The sequence below is a fragment of the Cucurbita moschata genome, unplaced genomic scaffold (genome assembly GCF_002738365.1).
Source record: "Cucurbita moschata cultivar Rifu unplaced genomic scaffold, Cmos_1.0 Cmo_Scf00021, whole genome shotgun sequence".
Classification (NCBI taxonomy): Eukaryota; Viridiplantae; Streptophyta; class Magnoliopsida; order Cucurbitales; family Cucurbitaceae; genus Cucurbita; species Cucurbita moschata.
In genome coordinates, this window is record NW_019268537.1 from 1,263,180 (window position 1) to 1,279,173 (window position 15,994).

Below are 15,994 nucleotides of genomic sequence, written 5' to 3' on the forward strand. Positions count from 1 at the left end.
TTGAAGAAAAAAAAAGCTTTGCTTTTTCAGACATCCATAATATAATAAGCTAAAACCTTAAGAATCCCAAACAACACAACTATAAAAACAGGCATACAAAATTACTACTTTACCCTTTTCCCCATCCCCCCACCAAACCATAATGACCACACATTCTTATTATTCTAGAACCAACAAAAATAAACATCACCGGAGCTGGAGATGATACGGCGGACGACGGCGGTTTAAGAGCAGGGTTCGCGGGCGACGCCGATTCGGGAATTGGGAACGTCGAAGAGAATGCGGTGGTTCTGCTGCTGCATGCTGGCAATGACGTTGAGTACGGAGTTGACGTTATCCGGGGCGGCGGCCATGGCGAGGCAGGTGGTGGTTCCGGCGGAGCTGTGGAGGAGGAAGTTGTCCGGCGGAAGAGTGACGTTCATTCCGGCGAACATGAAGGTTATGGTGGGAGAGATGATGGGGACTGTATAGCACGTGTCGAAGCCGCCGAGGGATGAGATGGTTGCGTTGCCTATTCTTCGCCGGAATTCGTTCCTCACCGCCGTGTACGCCGGTGCCACCAGCCTTGTGAATGTCGTCCCTGAATTAAAGAGATTTTCAAAATTAAAAGTGTATTTTTATTAATTTAGTCTAAAATATTTTTAAAACCTATTTAAATCGATACCGGAATCGATGATGGTGCCGGCGCCGGTGGCGGAGTTAAAAGCAAGAGCAGAGGGAGGAATATCGACGATTCGCCGGCCGACTCTGATCGCGATTAGATTCACATAATACAAAGACGACCGCCTCGGGTTTCGGAGCAGCGGCGTGTACTTAATCCTCTTGGGCTGGGCCACAGGCCCAAGACGCAACGACCCAGAAAAGCCGGTCGATTTGAAGCTCGGAAGGCAGTACGAGAATGTGGACCGGTACAGACTCTGGCTCTGGCCCAAAAGCGATAATGGGCCTCGACCCAGGCCCAATAGTCCCTGCGGCGGCACTGAACTACCCGTCGCCTTCGTGATGCACCCAAATGTGTACGCCGGAACCGAGTCGTTGGCTAGAGTTATGTTGTCTTGAACCAGATCCGCCGCTACAGTCGAGCTGCCGTACGTCAAGTTGAAGCCGCACGCGCTACTGCTGCAACTGGGGTTCGGTACCTGATAAACAAAAGGGTCACGTGCCGTTAACGTGCGATGTTTAATAATACGATAAGTATTGTTGGGAAGAAGTTGTTTGGCCCGTGACTGAACGTCCCCGTCGGTGACTCACTGACAGTCATAGATTCTAGAGAAATCCAAAAATTAAAAAATAAATAAATAATTTATTATTTAACTTTTACCGAAATTAATTCCTTTCTTTTAAAATAATTTAAGAAATAGTTGATTTGTTACATGATTGACGTGATAAAGAGGGGTTCGTATCACGAGGAATGGAGTTTTGGACACACGTGTCACCTTCAAGGAAAGGACACTGGCACGTGGGAACATGGATTTGATTCTACAAAAGCATCCGAAGTTCTTATTAATTTTCAAAAAAAATATATTCAATTAATTTATTTTATTAGATTTAGAAATAAAATTAAAAGTATTATTTTATTTATATATAAAAAAAAAACATAATAAAGAGGGGAACCCACATATTACCAACTAAAAGGGGAATGCTATGTGGGTGAATAAAGGTAGGTTTATAATCATTGAATATTCCAACGGATATCTGGCCTCTCCACCGATAGAGGCGGCGCGTGAGCGCGTGCACTTCGATAATCAAGGTTTGATGTAGAATATGGGAATTGAAATGCCACCACATTGGTGAGTTGGAAAAACAAAAGCAGCAAAAATTCAAAATTGATTTGAAATAGAACAGAGGTAGGTACCTGGTTGCATTGAGGGGATCGGCAGGGGAGGGGGCGGAAGGAGGAGGACTTATCGGAGGAGAAGACGGTGGTGGAAGGGCAGCCGACACAGCCGGAACAGGGAATCCAAGCGGCGTCGTTGCTGGTATCGAGGGCCATGAGGAGGGTCTGAGCAGGGGTGCCGATCTTGGCTCGGACTACGAAGGTGGGGCTCTGGATGAGCTGGCGCGCGGAGGCAATGGGGGCGACGGACTTGCGGGCGACAAGGGAGGACAGGAACTGGAGGCGGGCTTGGTCCTTGGCCTGCATTTGGAGCACATTGTCGGCCCATGACAGCGGCTTGGAGGGGCGGAAGGGGGAACAGGGGCTGAAAATGTGGAACACTTGGAGGGTAGAGCTGCGGTCGGCGGCGGCGTTGCAGTTGGGGTGGTGGTGGTGGTGGGATTCGGCGGATATGGAGAGGAGGAGGAGAAGAGAGAGGAGGAAGGGGGATTTTGTCTTCATGCCTTCAATTTGGGACTGAGAGAGAGCGTGGAAGTGAAGAAAGGGTATGTGGGGAAGAATGTGAGACAAGATATTTATAGAAACAAATTTAATCTTAATTAATTAAAATTTTATTTTCCTTTTAATATATTAAGTTAAAAAAATGAAATTTCTATAAAATCAATATATTACCCATAAAATTAAATTTAGGTATAAGTTCGTAAATCATAAAATGTCAAATATTACGTTTAAATATAAAATTATAAGTATTAATATATATATATATTTTTAATTAAAGGAGTTAGTAAGGTTGAAATAACTCTTTTATATCTTTTAAATTAACTAACCTAATTCATATAATGGTTAGCTTTCAAATAATAAAAGAAAACTTTTTGAATATAGATTTCTAAAAAAAAACTTAATCAAATTAAAAGAATTCGAGAAACAAGTGGTAATTGAGTAAAATATGTTGACCACTTACGTTGGAACAAGTAACAAAGTACAAGTGGTAATAAATGAAAGAATGTTAACGGAAATTAGAGATGTCCACGAGATGGGAGTGGAGACGGAGAAGTCTTCTTTATTCTCCTTTCGGTCACCAATTTCATTATCTATTCCCTGTGAAATTATCTATTTATTTTTGCACTGACTACTCCTTGTGGACAGGAAATTTACACGGATTGAGTTCCCCACCTTTTTTTTCTTGTAGTTTATTAATTTTTCTAAAAAGTAGTTATTTTCACTTTTGAACCTTAATTTTCATTTTTTTTAATATGAAATAATATTAATTCATTCTATTGGCTTTGTTAAATTGTCAGTTGATAATAAAGTAATTTCACCTCCCATAATAAAAATATATTTAAGTTAAAATGACAAAATTTGATAACAGACAAAAAAAAATTAGTGATGTTTTTTTTTTAATTAATAAATTAATATTTAACTAAAAAATAACGACAATAAATGAAACAAAAACCAACAAAACATTTGTTATTACTAAAAGCATTAGAATTTTAAAAACATAAAAACTTTAGAAACTTATAATTTAATTTATCTATCTTTAAAAATATATTTTATATTTATAGTAAGTGGGGCAGACATGAAGAGGAAGGAGCAGACAGAAAATACAGTCTCCATCCCAACCTCATTTATCTAATGGGAGAAATTTATCTTCATTCTCTCTCATTTTCGATCTAAATGGAGAATTCCCACCTACAAAGGACTGGTACCCACGAACACCAATTTTTACCGTAAACAGTATTGTCAACATTGTAATTTACTCCGTCCAATGAACCAAATTTATTGGTACGATGAGTTTTGTGAATGAAAAGTTTGATTGCAAAGGAGAATTTGAATATATTAAAGAAAAAAAAAAGTTGAATTAGGTAAATATTGAGTGGGAAATAGAATTATGGGAGAATAATATAGTTTAATTGATGGTGTGGGGATGGAATCATGATGAACATAGGGTGTGTTTGGGTAACAGACTGGATTCCATTTATGTTTCTATGGTTGGACCTCTCATGCCTAAGCCCCTTTATCACACACCATGTCTCCTTCCCCATCCCTATATTTATTTTTCGTCTAATTTTATAGTTTTGTCGGACCATCGATAAGGTTTGTCTTTGTCAATCAAACATCACTTGTGCAGGATTCAAGCTTGTTCGTGCATGCATGTTCAATCGTTGTCATTTCAGTTCCCAACAACATAACCCATGCATGGTGATGTCGTCCCATATCGACCATCTTGACTTGTTTGGACGTGTTCGTTGAGAACTGACCTATATGTCGAACATTTCACTAGGACATCCTAAACATTCATCCATTTGAGTTCTTAAATCAATTTTCATTTGTTTGGGTGAATGAGAATTATAATGTAATTTATTTATATCATTTTTCATGAAAGTTATTCGGAAGAGATCTAATCTGGCTCAAATGCCATGATTATATATATTAACATTATTAAATTAAAGTGAGATGTTCATCATATTCCTTTTAATTAAAAAACAAAAATGTTATTATTATTATTATTATTATTTTGTCTATTTGTGCCCATTTTACTTGGGAAGCTCCCACTTGAAATGGGAATAAAACCCAAATAAAGAGAGATTTATTAATTCTGAAATTTTGTATTATGAGTTGGGGATCAGATCTCTGCTTCCAATCCATATCTTACATTAAAAACAAAAATTATTAATATATACCAACAAATTATAATGATTTCTTTATTTATTTATTTTTAACAATTCAATTTATAAATATTACTTTCCCCTTTATTTATCTATTTTTTTTATTACACCATTAAATGATATATATTATTGGTTAAAATACTTTCTCCATTTCAAAATTATTGTACTTTCAATGATACAATAGTAATAATATTTTTTATGCAATAAAATAAATGATACAATAGTAATAATATTTTTTATGCAATAAAATAAATGATACAATAGTAATAATATTTTTTATGCAATAAAATAAAAGACACTGTGTATTTACACTATTTAGAAGAGAATGGTAATAAAGTATAACCGGCCAAACTCACTGATAGCAGACATTGTCTGCTTTGACCTATTACGTATCATCGTCAGCCTCACTATTTTTTTTATAAATTGTTCCACCCTCTTGTAACAGTTTGAAATATGCCAATATTTTAAAACAATTGTTCGAAAGAGTTGTTGTTTTCTAGAGCCTGGTATCTTGTACATAATTTGAAATATGCCAAGAGTAGCTCGAGAAACGAGGCTTTATTTCCCATTACGAAATCAACATCAAACCCATTTCATGACCTAAAGGGATGAAAGAAAGAAAGAGGAAAAGGGTTAAAAAAAGATATTGTTTTGTGGGAAAGAGTTAAAATGTGTGATGAAATAGCATGTGATTGCACTACTATCAACAAACATGGCTTGTCTTTTGGCAAAGGAAAGGACTCGACTATGTGTTGGGAGGCAAGCAATTAGGGTTGGTTTTTGCTCATCTTGTTTGAAAATATGAACATAGCTTCGTCCTATTCATCCATCATAACTTCAATCACATCAACACGAACAACCCTTTTTCTAATTTCAAATAATGAAGAGATTCAAAACCATACGAACTCAAAATCAACTATTCCGAGATTCCCACTAAATATATAAATGAATGGTAATATCCCTATTCATATGAAGCATTTAAGATGAAACGAAAAACAAAAGCTAATTTTAATTTAGGTCTACATGATGTAGATCTATAAATTAAATATGCTAAATTAAATTAGTCTTTTTGATTTGATTGGAAGGGACATAATTTTCTTATTATACATTTGTTTATTAAAGTTTAACCCCAAAAAAACATAATCATGTCACTCCAATTTAATAGAATAAATTAAAATTAAAAAGAGAAAATATTATATAAAATTAATTTTAATCAGAAGTTTAATAATAATAATAATAATACCTTTTGGAGTAGTTTTGATTTTTGTTTCCAAATTTTTGTCTTGTTTTATAAACTCCATTTTTTAAAATATTATATTTGGATTACCACTTTTATTATAAACATAAATGTAAAATTTAATTAAAAAAAAAAGTCCATTTATTTTGATTTTTTTATTAAATAAAGAAATAATAAATAAATGGAAATAAAGGATGATGGCAGCTTTTTGCAGGATTTTCCATTGTTTTCACTTTTGGTTCACGAGGGGCATTTTTTCGCCTTTTTCCTTTTTTACTCTTTTTTACTCTGCCGACAATCTTCCTCGGTGAATTTCATAATTATTCTTACGGTAAATTTGGTTAAAATAAATCATAATAAATTCGCTTTATTATTATTATTATTATTATTACTATTTATTTAATTTTACAGTAAATAATTAGGCAAAATAAAAAGACTTAAATTTTTCATATTATTATTTAAAATAATAATAATAAAAAAACTACTTTACCACATTTTTTTAATCTAATATTATCACAAATTTCCCAATATATTATTTCATCTTATAAACTTTTTTTTTTTTGTTAAAATTAAAACGTGCGTAGGATAATATAGTATAAGTTTATAATAAATCAATATGTAATTAGCAATAAATGTATATTAAAATTAATAAATCAATATTTAGTTTTTAAATCATCCATAAGCAATAATTACATGGGCCAGGTATTGGATATGTAGGCCCATCAGTAAAGTTATTGTGCTGGACCCGAATTGAGAATAAAGCCCAATGACTCCAATGGGCCCAAAATATATTGGCCTTTAAAAAAAATTATGATGGCCCATATCATACATAGTTTTGCAAAAGGAAACATAGCTGGGTGGTTATTGGTTATTGACACATGCAGTAGGTTCAAAAGTTTTGATAAGGATATGAAAACCTCTCCTTGGGAGACTGACTAACAGGCCAAGGTAGATAATATTTACTAGTGGTGAGTTTTGACTGTTACAAATGGTATCAGAGTGAGACACTAGACAGTGTGTTAGCGAGGATGGTGACCCTCAAGGGGAGTGGATTGTGAGATTTCACATTGGTTGGAGAGAGGAACGATGCGGAAAACTCTCCATAGTAGATGCGTTTTAAAATCGTGAGGCTGACCGTGATAAATTACGAGCTAAAATTGATAACATAGATACCTTCCGTTAAAAAAAAAAAAAAAAAAATAATTTTGTATTGAGTTATTAAATTTTAATTTATAACAATTTAGTCCCTTTAATATTACTAAGATTTAATAGAATTTCTTACCGACATACATAGATAAATTAATCTCTAAACTATATAGACCAGAAGTCAAATGACACTCAACTTTGACATGATTTTCATAACAAAGATTAAAGTTATGAACTAAAGATCAATGACTACATCATTACTTTTATGAAAGTTCAAAAATAAAAGTGTTCGAGAACGGGTAAGGGATGCTAAAATGCAGCTATCAGCTACACGTTTTAATGCTTAAATGTTGAAACACACACACATAAAGTTATGTCCTTTTGGGAGTGTTTTGAGCTTCACTTTCATTGTTTACCTAATTTTATACAACTTTTGAGCTAAGGAGAGATAGACAAACCAGTGTAGAAATGGCACTTCCTTCTCCGTTTTGGTTACTTCTACAAGCAATTATTTGCCTTACCATAAGCCTCGGGCACCAACTAAATTGACATGTACGATTTCAAGAGACGAGCCTAACTTAGCGATAACTGACATGTAATCTTTTTTTAGGCTCGAGATTCAAATTTTCATACTTCACATTTATCATGTTAAAAAAAATTATCCATTAAAATTCATAAATTAAACAGATATTTAAACCTAAATATACTTACCTGAAATTAGAGACTAAATTCATAATTTCATCAAATAAAAAAAACATAATCACATGATAATCTCATATTATTTGAACATTAATGACAAAGAAACAACAAATCATCTTTTGAGCGTGTCTGCCCTAAAGGTTATAAATATAAAAATGCCTCAATTATTGAATCTTAAAAAATGTTTTTAGATCCATTTTTTTAATGGTAAAATTATATTAAATTATAAATTTAGTCTCAGAAATTTAAATTTTATATCTATTTTGTCTGCGTATTTTTAAATTACTTAAACTTTCGAAAATTAAATTTTTTTTTTATTGAACCTAAAATTTAAATTTATAATTAATTTTTAAAATTTTCAAAAAAAAAAAAAAAAGTTTTAGATAAACAATAACATTAAAAATTTTAAGTTCATAACTCCAACAAATGGTTAGATCAATCCTAAGCTATTTCAATTAGAAACTAATATTACTAATAATAATAATAATAAAAAGAACGACCGTTGCTGACGACGGCAACCGCCTCCCAAATCGTGGCGGCTGCCGGCTGGTGCGAGCGTGCAAGCACATATACCTCGCCGTCCTTTATCAAAATGTTTTTCCTTCAAAATTTATAAACAAATAAATACCTTTTTTTCAAAATATATATATATATATATATATATATATATATATATATATATAGGCTTTAGAATGTCAATAATTTAGTTTTTTTTATTTATTTTATTATTATTATTTTTTAATCATAAAGTCTATGTTTGATATTGTTATGGGAGCTTATAATATTTATTATTCAACGCTCTTTTATTATCATTAATTAATTTATATAAAATTGGAGACTAGTTTATTGTTCTTTATTCATATATTTTGATCTAGTCACTTTCGGGATGGAAATTTCACATCCAAAATTTAATATTCGAAATCTAATCACGTGGACTTGTTTAAGCTTGAATAGATGTCAAGCAGACAAACTCGAGTGCCGTTATTTATATGTTCGACTTGTTTATTTATTTTTATCACTTTGTCTTCAACGCTCATTTATTGTTGAAGACTTAATAAACGTCGCTCATTTTTTCTCACACGGTGTCCAGTAGAGTTTGTCAATAGACGGAATCAATCCCATCAAGTATGAGAGGCTACAAACTTCACGTAGCCATCTACTTAAAAATATTAAAATTTTACATACCACTAACAGATATTGTTTGTTTTGACTCGTTACGTATCACTGTTAGTCTCACGGTTTTAAAACGTGTCTACTGGAGAGAGGTTTTCACACGGTTATAAGAAATGATTCATTTCTCTCTCTAACTAATGTGGGATCTCACAAGGTTGATCGAATTGTTTCGATCTTCAAATCTTTTGAACGTCTCGATCAGTGAAGAGACAAAAAGAGTAGTATCGTATGGAAAGGGGAGAGGCAACCCCACGAGCATAACATAAGGTTGTAGACATGAAAACCTTGATGGTTGGTCCCTTTGTCTCTTCCATATCATCACCACTTTGCCTCTATTTATGTGGACAACACACTTACCTTTGTCCCCTCCACCCCTCCCTTTCCAATCTTCTCTTCCACAGCTGTTCGCAAATTCCCATGCCCCTCCTTAGGCCATATGCCCTACAAATTTTCTAATTAACTCAATGCCCACCCTTTATCCCCCACGTCAATTGCCCTTTGGTTTTACACGTTTTTTGTATTTGACCCACAAAAAAAAAAAAAAAAAAAAAAAAAAAAAAAAAAAAAAAAAATCGTCGTGTTTGTTAGANAAATTTGATGTGAGATCCCACGTCAATTGGAGAGAGGAACGGCCTTGATGGGGTAAATTGTGAGATCTCACATCGGTTGGAGAGGGGAACGAAACATTGGCCACACCTTTGTAACTCTAAATACCCGACTTCGTTACAGTCCCTCCTGTGATACTCCAACCCCCCATGAATTGATTATTCCTAAACAAGTCATGAAGAGTATAACGAACATACCTTGTCTCCACATTGGATGATCAGAGGGATCAAAACTGCTAATTCGTATAGGGCCATTGAATCATCCCAACCAGCAACTAGAGCATATTTTATATGAGTGTAAAAACCTTTCCCTATCAGACACGTTTTAAAAACCTTGAGGAGAAGTCCGAAAGGATAAGCCCAAAGAGGACAATACCTTTAGCGGTGGGGTTGAACTGTTACATTTAATGGTTGAAAAGAGTACATGTTGGCATACATTTCGTAATTGCATGAACATCCGTGTGTAAAGCAATTGAAGCAACATGCATCGGTTGGAGAGAGGAGGAACGAAACATTCTTCATAAGGGTGTAGAAACCTGTTCCTAATAGACGCGTTTTGAAACCGTGTAAGTTATATAGTATTTTTAAATGTTAATAAAAATTAATTTGAAAAAAAGATGATAATATAAGTTGAAAGTAAAGGGAGAAAAGAAAAAGAAAAAGAAAAAGAAAAAGGAAGATAGAGAAATATTATAAAAATAGAATTTGAATAATCCCTCATCGTCATCATCATCATGCATTCATTACTTCATAATAGGACAAGTGTCAACTTTTAAACCCACTAAAGCCCCATCTTGGCCCCACATTTTTTATTTATTATTATTATTATTATTTTATAATTCTTTTGGTAGTCAAGTGGGCCTTTTGGGCTTTGACCTAGTTCGGATTATCAAAGTAGCCTGCACGTCTCCCAAAAAATTTGTAATTAATTAATTAATTAATTAATTAAATCAACTTTCAAATTCCATTGTTGACCAAATATAATTAAAAAAAAATATATATATTTTTTATTTCTCATGATTTCTTGGAGGAATATTTTTAAAATTATTTACCTGAACTTCACCCATATCTCAACCAACTTATATTGTAATACTGAAATTTGAGTATTTTAAAATTATGTTCGAACATTATTGAATTAATTTGGATGTTTTACATGTTTTAATAAAAATATAAAAATGGAAAGAAAAATACGGTAGTGAATCCGATCAGAATCGGGTCGGGTGGATATCTCAGACTTTTTTTTTTTAAAAAGAAAATAATGAGGAAATATAATGAAAAAGAAAAAGAAAAAGAAAAAGAAAAAAAAAAAAACAGAAAAACACAGAATAATGAGCGACAGTCTGGTCCTTCCAAATGTTGGGGTTTTTAGTGGATTTAGGAACCGAATTCGGGAGAGATGAAAAGGGGTTGAATTTCTTGGTCCAAACGATTCTAAATTTTTAAAATAATATTAAAAAAAAAAAAGAAAAAAAAATTAAATTACAGAAACAAAGAAAAAGAGATCACTCGTTGGTACCAACAACCTTTTGCTTTCCTCATCGATCAAAACATCTCCCTTCTTTGTTTATCTTTTTTGTATTTTTCTTCTTCTTCTTCTTCTTCTTCTTCTTCTTCCCATTTTTTGTTTTCCAAAATCTGAATGAATGCTTACCCATTTCATATAATCTGAATGAATGTGTTTCCTCTTCCTCTGATTCCCTCCATTGCTCTCTCTGTTTCTGAGTTTCTGGGATTTTCTTGTCCCATTTCCCCCCTTTTTGTTTTCCTGTTCTTCAAGATTCATCATCGGTTATAGAGATTTTTTGTGATCTGGGTTTGTTCGAAATCAGGTGAAAATGGGGGAAGAGAGTGAGGAAGGAAGGGCAGAGAAGACATAGGGAGCGTTGAGAGAGACAGAGAGAGAGAGAGAGACAGAGAGAGGAAGAGAGAGAGAGAGAGAGAGAGACAGAGAGAGGAAGAGAGAGAGAGAGAGAGAGAGAGAGAGAGAGGAAGAGAGAAGTTTCAGAGTGATAATGTACAAGGATTACGCCGGAATCGTGAAGGCCTGGGAAGCAACCGTAAGAAAAACACAAAACTCAGCGAAGAAGAGGGCTAATAGCATTTTTGCAGCAATGTCTGTCGCTCCAGCCGATGACGAGCCTGGTCCTGGTGAGCTTCATCACACGGAGAAAGCGATCCCCAATGGCGATTTCTACACAGGGCAATGGATGGATAGCACGCCCCACGGCCATGGTAAGTACCTTTGGACCGATGGGTGTATGTACGTTGGTGAATGGTACAAAGGGAAGACCATAGGGAAGGGGAAATTCAGCTGGCCTTCTGGAGCCACTTACGAAGGGGATTTCAAAAGCGGCTATATGGATGGTAAAGGTACTTACACTGGTTCATCTGGGGACACCTATAGGGGATGTTGGGTGATGAATTTGAGACATGGACAAGGCACCCAAAACTATGCCAATGGGGATTACTATGAAGGGGAATGGCGTAGAGGGTGTCAAGATGGGCAGGGGAGGTATCAATGGAAGAATGAGAACCATTACGTTGGGCAGTGGAGGAATGGGAAGATGAGTGGCAATGGGAGTATGGTTTGGAACGATGGGAATCGATATGATGGGTGTTGGGAAGAAGGGTTTCCTAAAGGGGATGGAACCTTTAGATGGGCTGATGGGAGTTCTTATGTTGGTGTTTGGAGTAAGGATTCTACAGAGCTGACTGGGAATTTTTATACATCTGATACTTCCGGGACTGAAATGAGCTCGAATCCTCGTGAGCTTTTAGGCGAGTATTTGAATGATTGTGTAATTTGTTCAGGCGAAAGGATTTTGATCTATCCGTCGCAGAAAATGATAAGTTGGTCGGGGCTCGACCTCGATTCACTCCCAAGGCAAACTGTTTCGAGGAAAGGGAGTGATGGGATTAGGAGATTGAGAAGAACATCGGTTGATGGTAAAATCAGCAATGCTAGTTTTGAATCGTTTAATGACAGTTCGAACGAACCAAGTTCGAGAAATGGGAAAGGAACTCGTCTCCTAGATTTGGACTCCAAAGGGAAAAGACAACCAACTTGTGGATTTCAGTCAGCAAATAGGCAAGGCGTTACAATATCAAAGGGACATAAGAACTATGAACTCATGCTAAATCTGCAGCTGGGGATCAGGTAAACCTTGTTGCTCCTTTTCTGCTGCATTTTCTTTGCTTTTTTATGAGTTCAAAGACAAGTTCTTGAGGAAGTTATGAATGGAGCACATTGATTTGTATCAATGATATGGAACATGAAGTTTGAAGCTACCTCTACCACAATGAAATGTGTATCTATTAGCCAATGTTTTCATTTCAACTTGGTGATCTTTTTGCTCCATAGCACAGGCATTCTGTTGGGAGGCCTGCTCCAGCAACGTCTCTTGATCTGAAGTCGTCGGCTTTCGATCCGAAGGAGAAAGTGTGGACGAAGTTTCCACCGGAAGGATCGAAGCATACGCCTCCTCATCAATCTTCTGACTTCAGATGGAAGGATTACTGTCCTGTTGTCTTCAGGTCAGTGCTAAAAGTGAATAATCTCTTAGTGAATGACACTGTCTTATTAGTTCCTCAAATTTGTAATTTCAGGACTCTCAGGAAACTGTTCGAGGTGGATCCAGCTGATTACATGCTATCGATATGTGGAAACGATGCCCTTCGGGAACTCTCTTCCCCCGGAAAGAGCGGGAGTTTCTTTTATTTAACCCATGATGACAGATACATGATTAAAACCATGAGGAAGGCTGAAGTTAAAGTTAGTTTCCACATCTTTTGAAATTTTAGAACTTCTGATCTCTTGCCTTATTGCATTGTTGAGTTTAGTACTCTTTTGCGATCTCGAACGCTCGGTTCAGTTGCTGGCTGTTGCATCTATCCTAGGCTTTCCTAATTCCCTCTAGAACAAGTATGCATTTTCTGTAAGTTGAATATATTCCAATCTGAACAGGCCAAGATACATGCAGGTTCTCTTGAGGATGCTTCCAGCCTATTACAAGCACGTTCGGTCCTTCGAAAATACACTCGTCACGAAATTTTATGGCCTTCATTGTGTGAGAGTGACTGGGACTGCACAAAAGAAGGTACTAAAAGGATACTAAAGCATTACAATGGCTGCCATGGATGTTTCAATTCACAGATTTTCTTACTTTACAGGTGCGATTTGTGATAATGGGAAATCTGTTTTGTTCCGAATACACCATCCACAGGCGTTTTGACTTGAAAGGTTCGTCTCTTGGTCGTATAACCGACAAACCAGAGGCTGAAATCGATGGAACAACCACCCTTAAAGATCTTGACCTTAATTACATATTTCGGTTGCAGAAGATCTGGTTTCAAGAATTTTGTAGGTAAAGAACTTCTCAACATCTTTCCTTAACCAGCTTTTTGCTACTCATTTCTGTTCATGACAAAGGATTTCAAGCTAGATTTGAACTCAATCTATGAGCTAAGTTCATTACTACACTTCTTATTGGTTTTTTTCCCATTGTGTTTGAATACAGACAAGTAGACAAGGATTGTGACTTTCTTGAACAGGAGAGAATCATGGACTATAGTCTACTAGTTGGTCTTCACTTCCAAGAAACTTCGTATCAGGAAGCGAGCACACCCGAAAGCCATCATTCAGGTTTCTGCTGTCCAGTTGATTATTTCTTAAGCACCTCGAGTTTCTTATTCCAAATCATAGTTTCAGTAAAACGCATCTGATATTCGAAGATGTATATTTCAGGAAGTAGAGATTCTGACTGCGAAACAGATTGTCTGTCGAGAGCAGATAAGGAACAAGACTCTGCCAGGTAGAATGAACTCATGAACTATTGATATTCATGTCCTAAAATCGAAATTCGACTATCCGTGCTGTTTTTCGATATTTTGCTAATGAAACATTCCTACTGATCTATTAGCTTTCTAAACTTGATGCTTTCTTGTTCAATATCATCACCGAACCAAACTTGAAGTCCGAACATTTACTTATGCAGGTGGGCTTCCATTAGTCTAGGCATCAATATGCCAGCACGGGTAGAACGGACGGTGAGACATGGAGAGCCCGAAACTCAGCTAGTAGGAGAACCCACTGGGGAGTTACATGATGTGATCATTTTCTTTGGTATAATCGACATACTACAAGACTACGATATCAGCAAGAAACTGGAGCATGCTTATAAATCATTCCAATACGATCCATCGTCAATCTCTGCTGTTGATCCAAAACAATATTCAAAACGCTTTCGAGATTTCATCTTCAGAATTTTTTTAGAAGACACTTGAAGAAGTTATTATACTGACCCAATTCATCAAAATTTGCAGACAGTGGCCATCCTTGTACAGTCGGTCCGTTGTGAGAAATGATATCGGGTTTTTGATAGAGTTGTAGCGTTCAGCCACAGAAAAATGAACAGAAAAAGAAAGAAAGAGCAACCATTAAGGTAACCATGTAGAGCTTTGCCCAATTATGCATTGTATTCTTTTTTCTTTCAAAGTTAGAGAGTTATTAGAAAATTATGATATGATTTAGAAAGTTATATAGATGAGAGTTGTCACCCTCACCTCACCCACCTGTTACTAATTTGTAAATTCATTTATTAACCAAAGGTTGAGAACCCAATTCTAAGTTGTAATTATATTCATTTCTTTCTCCACTCTTCATTTTTACACTCATTCATATGAAATTATGATGCCCTTATCTCTCTCTCTTTTTCGACTTCATTTTGGGTCCAAACTTTCAAATAATAGTGGTCGGTCCAAACTTCATTTTGGTTGAACAACCTCTTTACTAGTACTAGTAAGGACATAGGAAGCAAACAAACTTGCGTTAATGACGCTTTATTCTTTGTCTTCTCAGAGACTACATCTCTTTTCTTCGTTTGCTCTTTAGATTTTTCAAGGATAACGGTAGCTAAGATGTCCATGAGCAGGGGAGGAATCTCTGTTCAAATAGGAATGAGGGAGAGAGTGGAGAGATTTCTCTATGTTAGCTAAACGGGGTCGGAGTTCACTCACTTTATATTTCACTTTAGTTTTCTATGGAAAAAGAAAGGAAGCAATGATGGGATGTTTTTCCTGAGTACTAAATATTACTCAATGCAAAGAGGTTATAAAAAGGGAAAAGTAAAGAAGAGTAAATGAGTGAGTAGGAGAGGTCCCCCCTCCTCCTCCTTCCTTCTTACCTCTACTACTTTGAGTGACAGAAAACGACTCGAAGAACGTCTCGGTACAACGAGGGGCCAACAAGTCCTACATGAAAAGACTCGAACATCTTCTTGTGAGCCTATTGATCTTGTTCATGTCTTTTAATGCATAGCTTCTTGTTAATGATACACTGTTTTCATTCATTCATTCATTCATTCATTCATCCTTTTCTCTCCATCAACGCTTCTCTTTTAATTGTTTTCAAGTTTTGGTAATTCTTCACTGCTTTACTCTTCTTCCCACCTTTCAGTTTTTAGTCTTCATCTAACTCGAAATAAGAAAGCAATGGATTTGGAACTGGAGTTCACACTTACTTTCATCTTCTGCTTATGTCCATCGTGTGGGGTCCGACTTTACTTATCCGGGTTCTCGCTAAACATCACCATTGAGGTCATCTCGATCAAATTAATGACTTACATGTAATGAA

At 35.6% G+C, this 15,994-nt stretch overlaps 2 protein-coding genes across 3 annotated transcripts; one reads left to right on the plus strand and one right to left on the minus strand.

The window, feature by feature from the left end:
• On the minus strand, nucleotides 1–2,395 carry LOC111458686 (aspartyl protease AED3). Its single transcript, XM_023101473.1, has 3 exons — nucleotides 1,856–2,395; nucleotides 665–1,139; nucleotides 1–580 (listed from the first exon to the last, which is right to left on the minus strand). The coding sequence occupies exons 1-3, from the start codon at nucleotides 2,336–2,338 to the stop codon at nucleotides 225–227; spliced, it is 1,314 nt and encodes a 437-aa protein (XP_022957241.1). The 5' UTR covers nucleotides 2,339–2,395; the 3' UTR covers nucleotides 1–224.
• Nucleotides 2,396–10,701: 8,306 nt separating this feature from the next.
• LOC111458505 (phosphatidylinositol 4-phosphate 5-kinase 6-like) lies at nucleotides 10,702–15,068 on the plus strand. Of its 2 annotated transcripts, none has more exons than XM_023101228.1 (8): nucleotides 10,702–12,520; nucleotides 12,730–12,897; nucleotides 12,970–13,135; nucleotides 13,344–13,460; nucleotides 13,534–13,727; nucleotides 13,881–14,044; nucleotides 14,135–14,174; nucleotides 14,358–15,068. In XM_023101228.1, the coding sequence occupies exons 1-8, from the start codon at nucleotides 11,376–11,378 to the stop codon at nucleotides 14,644–14,646; spliced, it is 2,283 nt and encodes a 760-aa protein (XP_022956996.1). In that variant the 5' UTR covers nucleotides 10,702–11,375; the 3' UTR covers nucleotides 14,647–15,068. The 2 variants fall into 2 exon arrangements, with proteins under 2 accessions (XP_022956996.1, XP_022956995.1); XM_023101227.1 differs by having other exon boundaries at nucleotides 10,703–12,520; nucleotides 13,881–14,005; nucleotides 14,108–14,174.
• The last annotated feature ends 926 nt before the right edge of the window (nucleotides 15,069–15,994 follow it).